This window comes from Perissodus microlepis, chromosome 6 (genome assembly GCF_051167445.1).
Source record: "Perissodus microlepis isolate ML-2025 ecotype Zambia chromosome 6, ASM5116744v1, whole genome shotgun sequence".
Taxonomy (NCBI): Eukaryota; Metazoa; Chordata; class Actinopteri; order Cichliformes; family Cichlidae; genus Perissodus; species Perissodus microlepis.
Window position 1 is genome coordinate 20428993 of NC_140466.1, and position 8427 is coordinate 20437419.

The following is an 8427-nucleotide window of genomic DNA, read 5'->3' on the forward strand; positions in this document are numbered from 1 at the left end:
ATAAATTCTAAGAACAGCTTATCAAGCTTAAACGTGCTGCTGTTGTTCAGCCACTGGTTTCCTCTTTCTGGTGCAAAGTGGGCGATAAATAAACAAGAGAAACGGGGCTCGCAACAGAAAAGCCGATCAGCTGATCATTGATCAGTTTGATGATTGAAGTAGTAACAGGAGGGGGAGGGAGAGAGAAGAGGCAGTCGCTCCATATATCGGTTGTTAAGCTTAACGTGGGAATGCTTTACAAACATCCAGAAATGAACTTACACACTTGCTTTACTTCTCTCTGGGATAACTTTCTCGGAGATGAAATGCCGGTTTGGTAGCGAGGATCCAAATGCTGACCGCCAACAAGTCTCGCACGCCACAGCCGCTCTATCACGTGACGCATACTGCTCCGACGCGCTAAGGTTATGAGCTGAGTTACGCCATGTTGCAAGTTTTGTAAAGTGCTTTTGTGATATTTAATGGATCGGATTACATTTTTTTATTTCTCTCCAATATCCGATCCAGTAATTTAGGTCAGTATCGGACTGATACCGTAATATCGGATCGGTCCATCCCTAAACTCAACCTCAGCCACACCAGATAACATGCCCTCAGCACCATCCAAATCAATAGCACCAGTCAGCACAAGCCCATTGGCACTCAGTACAACCTCACTACAAGTCAACATGACTTGAACAGCAGTTAACCCAGTTACACCAATTAAGGTGACCATAGTACCATTAGCACCAATGGCACCATTCAACATGACCTTACCAGTAGTCTCTACAACCTCACCACAAGTCAACACACCTTTAACACCACTTCACATGACCTCACCAAATCACCTCACTATAATGCTCACCAACAGCACCAGTCAGCATGCTCTCACCCCACTCAGCACAACTTCACTACAGGTAAACATGATTTCAACACCACTTATCCCAAACTCATTTGCAGTCAGCATAAACTCATCAACACTCAGTCTAACCACACAAGTAAAGAGGAGCCTCACCTTTAACCTCTATCGCCAGGAAAATCAGTGTCTGTTAAATCAATCCATGACTATGAGAAAACATGTTTTTCTTTAATAAAATACAGTATGTACCAGTTTATAATAAAAGTGAATGTCCTATCTGTGGCATGTTCATGAAATTCTTTAATTCTCCATTTGTAAAATTAATATATTGTAACTGACATTTGTTCCAACTATATCTATCGCCTCAGCTACTGCCAATGGCACGAATGCTTCCTCAAATACAGCGACAACTTTGGGCTCTAATACAACTGCAGCCACAACAGTGGGTTCCAATACAACTGCAGCTACAGCTGTGGGTTCCAATACAACTGCAGCCACAACAGTGGGTTCCAATACAACTACAGCTCCAAGTGTGGTTTTCAATACAACTGCAGCCACAACAGTGGGTTCCAATACAACTGCAGCCACAACAGTGGGTTCCAATACAACTGCAGCTACAGCTGTGGGTTCCAATACAACTGCAGCCACAACAGTGGGTTCCAATACAACTACAGCTCCAAGTGTGGTTTTCAATACAACTGCAGCCACAACAGTTGGTTCTAATACAACTACAGCCACAACAGTGGGTTCCAATACAACTACAGCCACAACAGTGGGTTCCAATACAACTGCAGCCACAACAGTGGGTTCCAATACAACTGCAGCCACAACAGTTGGTTCTAATACAACTACAGCCACAACAGTGGGTTCCAATACAACTACAGCCACAACAGTGGGTTCCAATACAACTGCAGCCACAACAGTGGGTTCCAATACAACTACAGCTCCAAGTGTGGTTTTCAATACAACTGCAGCCACAACAGTTGGTTCCAATACAACTGCAGCCACAACAGTGGGTTCCAATACAACTGCAGCTACAGCTGTGGGTTCCAATACAACTGCAGCCACAACAGTGGGTTCCAATACAACTACAGCTCCAAGTGTGGTTTTCAATACAACTGCAGCCACAACAGTTGGTTCCAATACAACTGCAGCCACAACAGTGGGTTCCAATACAACTGCAGCTACAGCTGTGGGTTCCAATACAACTGCAGCCACAACAGTGGTTTCCAATACAACTACAGCTCCAAGTGTGGTTTTCAATACAACTGCAGCCACAACAGTTGGTTCCAATACAACTGCAGCCACAACAGTGGGTTCCAATACAACTGCAGCCACAACAGTAGTTTCTAATACAACTGCAGCCACAACAGTGGTTTCCAATACAACTACAGCTCCAAGTGTGGTTTTCAATGCAACTGCAGCCACAACAGTTGGTTCTAATACAACTACAGCTCCAAGTGTGGTTTTCAATACAACTGCAGCCACAACAGTGGGTTCCAATACAACTGCAGCTCCAACCACAACTACAACTGCCACGCCAACACTAGCACCTAAAATCAATTTAGGATTTAAGCTGCAGGAACCCTTTTCACCAGAACTTGCAAACAAAAGCTCACCAGCCTATAAAAAGTTAGAATCAACAGTGACTGAACAGGTGAGTTCTTGGAATTTTTTTAGCCTTCCCAAAAAGTCTACTTATCCAAACTTCTTTGTTCTTTCGATCTGAATGCACTTAATCAACAGATATATAAAAAATATGAATAGATACAATTCTAGCTGGTTACTCCAAATAACTAAGAATTTTATGATGTGCAAGGGAACGTATACATGAAACATAAAATGTATGAAATCTTTGTGGCATGACTTATTTTAAATTTCATTTCATATGATATGTATTTATATATCTTTCAATACAATTTATTCCTAGCTCAACAACGTCTATAGTAAAAAATTTGGACCTAGCTTTAATCGAACTGTCATCAATAGTTTCAGGTAAGAAACACAGCTTAAGATTACTTTCTAAAACTAAACATTTATTAGCTACTAACCATTTAATGATCAAGGAACTGACCTCACAGACCATTGTGAGGTCAGTTGGCTAGTTTCAGTTGTTGTGCAAAGGTACTGTTTATATGGCTGCAGAAACCTGCAATCAACTGAGACTGAAGAATTCACTTGGAACAGTGACAAAACATTTCTCCCACTGAAAATTTATGTCCAGATGAAAAGATTCAACTTTTTTACTATACCGGATGATTGAGCATGCATCCAGACAACTAACCATTTACCTTTTATTTTTAACAATAGATTTAATAAGTTCATTCTTGCCTTCTTGATGTAAGGCTAATCAGTGATAAAGATTTGACAAATAAAATGAAAGCATAGAAAATCACTACATTTTTCCTTTACAGTCAAGGATCCATTGTGGTTGATGCTGAGCTGATATTCAATGGTGTCAGCACATTACCAAATATCAGCTCTGTAGTTGCAACTTTGACAGAAGCTGTTGCAAGCTCAACTTTTAACCTCTCAGTTAACACTTCATCTATTTCAGCAAAAGGTCGGTCCTCATGTAATTTGTTGTTTCATCCTTCCTGATCATTTATTGTCATAAATTGTTATTTTGGATGTCGATATCAAATATATCGACATATATGAAAATATTCCTTTGCAGCATTTGATTGAAAATAATTACTTTGATTCCATCACATCTTAAATGAATAGTGTTTAATGTCTTTAAACACTATTCATTTGTGAACAAGGAAATAGTCACAAGACTGTGCAATAACTTATTTAATATTGTGATTTCCAGCTGTGACAATAACACCAACAGAGCAAATCACAACATCATCTTCAACAATGAATCCAAGTACCACACCAGGTATTACCATGAAATAACTATGAATTTTTACATGTGATTATCACAAGCATGTAACACCATCATACAGCCTCACTCTTATAACCATTTTATCCAGCCTCACCACCACTCAACACGACCTCTGTGCTAACAACATTTAATGTGATATTGATTCCACTGAACTCAACTAGAGATGGCACGATACCACTTTTTCATGTCCAATACCGATACCGATATCATAAGTTTGGATACCTGCTGATACCGATAGGAATCCGATATAGTTTATTTTTTAATCAATAAAACAGTTTTTTTAATATCTTTCTGCATTTTATATAGGTTCATACTCACGTTTTAAAAACAAAACACTAAAGCTATTCTGTTATACCTGTATGTAAAAAACACACTGCACACAAAATATTTCATAGTTCAGCAATACTGAGCTAATAAACTTAAACCTACACCATCCTCCCTATTCTGGTATTTTAAAGAGTACTTACCAGAAATATTAAACAACCTAACTAATAGGGTTGCAAACTCCCAGCAAAAAAACAACAACAGGGAACTACCCCCCACCCTCTGCCTCATGATGCATAATCGACGTAATCAACCTTAATTTAATGCACGTGTAAAAAAAATGCACAGAAATCAATTATTTTTCTACAATAATTAAATAGATTCAGCATCTTTCTTCAACAGAATTGCAGACTGCACAGATGGAAAAGGTACTATAGCTTACTAGGGTATATATTAGACTTAATAGTTACTATATACAGTAATGGACTTCTATACATTTTACCTCTGATTAAAACTTTGGTTGTAAGATTCCGATAATTGTTCATTAATAGCTAGACATTTTAAATGAGAATAAGAAAGAAACATATTCTTTGGGCCCCCCTTTTCATTGTTAATGCCCTACCTGCCCCCCTGGCAAAACCTTGCTAGATCCGTCCCTGCACAGTTACCAGCCGTCAGCTACGTAGAAAAGGATCCTGGTGTAGAAAGTAATCTTAAATAAATTCTAAGAACAGCTTATCAAGCTTAAACGTGCTGCTGTTGTTCAGCCGCTGGTTTCCTCTTTCTGGTGCAAAGTGGGCGATAAATAAACAAGAGAAACGGGGCTCGCAACAGAAAAGCCGATCAGCTGATCATTGATCAGTTTGATGATTGAAGTAGTAACAGGAGGGGGAGGGAGAGAGAAGAGGCAGTCGCTCCATATATCGGTTGTTAAGCTTAACGTGGGAATGCTTTACAAACATCCAGAAATGAACTTACACACTTGCTTTACTTCTCTCTGGGATAACTTTCTCGGAGATGAAATGCCGGTTTGGTAGCGAGGATCCAAATGCTGACCGCCAACAAGTTTCGCACGCCACAGCCGCTCTATCACGTGACGCATACTGCTCCGACGCGCTAAGGTTATGAGCTGAGTTACGCCATGTTGCAAGTTTTGTAAAGTGCTTTTGTGATATTTAATGGATCGGATTACATTTTTTATTTCTCTCCAATATCCGATCCAGTAATTTAGGTCAGTATCGGACTGATACCGTAATATCGGATCGGTCCATCCCTAAACTCAACCTCAGCCACACCAGATAACATGCCCTCAGCACCATCCAAATCAATAGCACCAGTCAGCACAAGCCCATTGGCACTCAGTACAACCTCACTACAAGTCAACATGACTTGAACAGCAGTTAACCCAGTTACACCAATTAAGGTGACCATAGTACCATTAGCACCAATGGCACCATTCAACATGACCTTACCAGTAGTCTCTACAACCTCACCACAAATCAACACACCTGTAACACCACTTCACATGACCTCACCAAATCACCTCACTATAATGCTCACCAACAGCACCAGTCAGCATGCTCTCACCCCACTCAGCACAACTTCACTACAGGTAAACATGATTTCAACACCACTTATCCCAAACTCATTTGCAGTCAGCATAAACTCATCAACACTCAGTCTAACCACACAAGTAAAGAGGAGCCTCACCTTTAACCTCTATCGCCAGGAAAATCAGTGTCTGTTAAATCAATCCATGACTATGAGAAAACATGTTTTTCTTTAATAAAATACAGTATGTACCAGTTTATAATAAAAGTGAATGTCCTATCTGTGGCATGTTCATGAAATTCTTTAATTCTCCATTTGTAAAATTAATATATTGTAACTGACATTTGTTCCAACTATATCTATCGCCTCAGCTACTGCCAATGGCACGAATGCTTCCTCAAATACAGCGACAACTTTGGGCTCTAATACAACTGCAGCCACAACAGTGGGTTCCAATACAACTGCAGCCACAACTGTGGGTTCCAATACAACTGCAGCTCCAACAGTGGGTTCCAATACAACTGCAGCTACAACTGTGTCTCCAAATACAACAACCACTTCCACTACAGTGACAACATTACCCACAACAACTACCAGCACTGCATCAACAGATCCTCCTTCTGCAAATGAAGGAACCCTTGGTCTACAATTCAGTCTCAACCAAACCTTTATAACAGACCTCTCAGTCCCAAGCTCATCAGCTTTTCAGACTTTGGCTCAAACAGTGATTAAAGAGGTAAGACACCAATACTATGTGCTAACAAACAAACCTAAATGTCGGCTAGCATAATAATGTAAAATGTATATATTCTTGGAACTATATATGATTTAAGAGACTTTCATTTCTTTCTTTAACCTTTATTAAACACTTGTAAACACTTCACAATAATGTTCTCTTTCAGATAAACAGACTGGTTAAAAATGTCTTTGCATCATTCCTACGCTCCAGGGTTAACAGCTTTAAGTAAGGCTAAATTTCTGTCCATGACTTATGTTTTTCTTAGATATCTGCCCTTCAACTGCTTTTAAGAAGTATTGCTTCTGTCTTTGTCATTCTAGGAATGGATCAGTAGTTGTCAACATGACTCTTGTGTTCCAAGATCAAAACTCGGTTCCATCACTAACTAATGCAACTACAGCGCTGACAAAAGCACTCCAAAATACCACACTGGACATCATACAAGGCAGTATAAGTAAGTTTCTGGCCACATATTCTGCAGTTTGAATTTATTAATGTAAACTACCCTATATAATGTTGTATAATTGTGCTGTCAGTGTTACACATAAAAGCAAGATAAGAACTCAAGTTTATAAGTCCAGAGAATTTTATGGAGGTACTTTTTTTTTTTTTCAATATTCCAGGAGTGTCATCATCAACCAGTCTTCAGTCTACAATTGGCATATGGGCGCTAACACTGTTGACTGTAGCACAAATCATGATCAACATGTAGGCAGCACTCAAGTTCACTCCAGTGACTTCACCAAAAGTTTTTACTGTGCTATAAAACCCGGTGTGCCGACCAAAGGAAAAACAAAAGATATAAGAAGCTAGCATTATGAAATTTACCAAGATGAAGTAATTTGGTGCTCAGATGTGTGCTGAGTGTAAAAGATTAATATATATATCTTATAGTATTTTCCAGACACAAATTTATGGTGCAAAATATCTAATACTTTTTGGCAACGTATTGGCAGTTACTTGTGAGTAACACATTAGCTTGTTAGTGCACTTGTTTTCGTTGCTATTGTGGCATTAAAAAAAAAAACTATAAAAAACATACATATTAATTTACAATGTGCATTGCAAGATGCGAATTAATATCCAAACATATTATTGAGTTAAATGGTGAAACAGAAGATGTGCATGTCTGTGAAGGTTCTCAGTCATCCAGGTCATCGTAGTCAAAGGAGCTTGCAAAGAAAAGCGTCTGGACTTCTTTAAGTTACTTACCACCCCCCGCAAGTAACTTAAAGAAGTCCAGACGCTTTTCTTTGCAAGCTCCTTTGACAGAAGATGTGCATATTTAATGATGTGAGTTGAACTGAAATGATCTTGATGCAGCAGACAAGTGATTGATTCTGTCATAATCATACAGTATCAGGTGAATAGTTTGGAAGGTGGATTTTAAATGAGAATCAGCATACTAGTCTAGCAAAATATTTACATACTACTGTCTTAATAAAAATAAGTTGTTTTTCTTCTTTTCATTGATTAATTAGTGCATTGATTAAAAGATCTGTATGCCTCTATAATGAAATTAATAAAACCATTATTTATTCAACCAAGTACTAGAATCTTAGGCTTAATATGCTTCTTGTGATTTTTAAATGCCATCTCTTTTACTCTGTTTTTTCACTGCATTTTTTCCTTTTAATATCAGAAGAAGGAAAAACTACTGCAAATAATAATTATTAGTGGTGTGGTGAATGTGATTTGTAGATTTGTGAACTTTATATTTATAAAAATAAAGATTATGACAATTACCAGGTTTGTGTACTACAAAATAATTAATGCGTTAAGGAGCTATTTTGAGATTAAAGTCAGAGTGTTCTGTGTCAAGCAAGTGCCTAAATCACCATGTGAACCTTAAACACGTGAACATTGATATAGCACAAGGTTCAGTTGGCTCTGCATAAAAATAGGTGGTCGAAATTGTCTTCAAGAAGCTACTTTTATGTAGTAATGTTGTCACTGTAGTGGAAGTAGTGTGAAGTATATTTCACAACCTGTACTTTTTTACTTTTACTTGAGTAAAGGAGTTGAATCAGTACTTCAACTTTTATTGCAGTATTCTTTAACACTGGTATCTGTACTTCTACTAAAGTACAGACGGTCTCTACTTTTGACACCTCAATGAACAGGTATGAAATCTTTAACTGGGGC

General features: G+C 38.4%; 1 protein-coding gene across 1 annotated transcript in view; it reads left to right on the forward strand.

Moving 5' to 3' along the window:
- Positions 1–8037, forward strand: part of LOC146385571 (uncharacterized) — a 30518-nt gene extending 22481 nt beyond the window's left edge. The window contains exons 22-29 of the mRNA XM_084931403.1: positions 1207–2495; positions 2769–2833; positions 3253–3401; positions 3654–3722; positions 5915–6279; positions 6446–6507; positions 6603–6736; positions 6906–8037. Coding sequence (XP_084787529.1) covers positions 1207–2495; positions 2769–2833; positions 3253–3401; positions 3654–3722; positions 5915–6279; positions 6446–6507; positions 6603–6736; positions 6906–6994 — 2222 coding nt within the window. The 3' untranslated portion in view covers positions 6995–8037. The remainder of the gene's footprint in view (positions 1–1206; positions 2496–2768; positions 2834–3252; positions 3402–3653; positions 3723–5914; positions 6280–6445; positions 6508–6602; positions 6737–6905) is intronic.
- Positions 8038–8427: the final 390 nt, after the last annotated feature.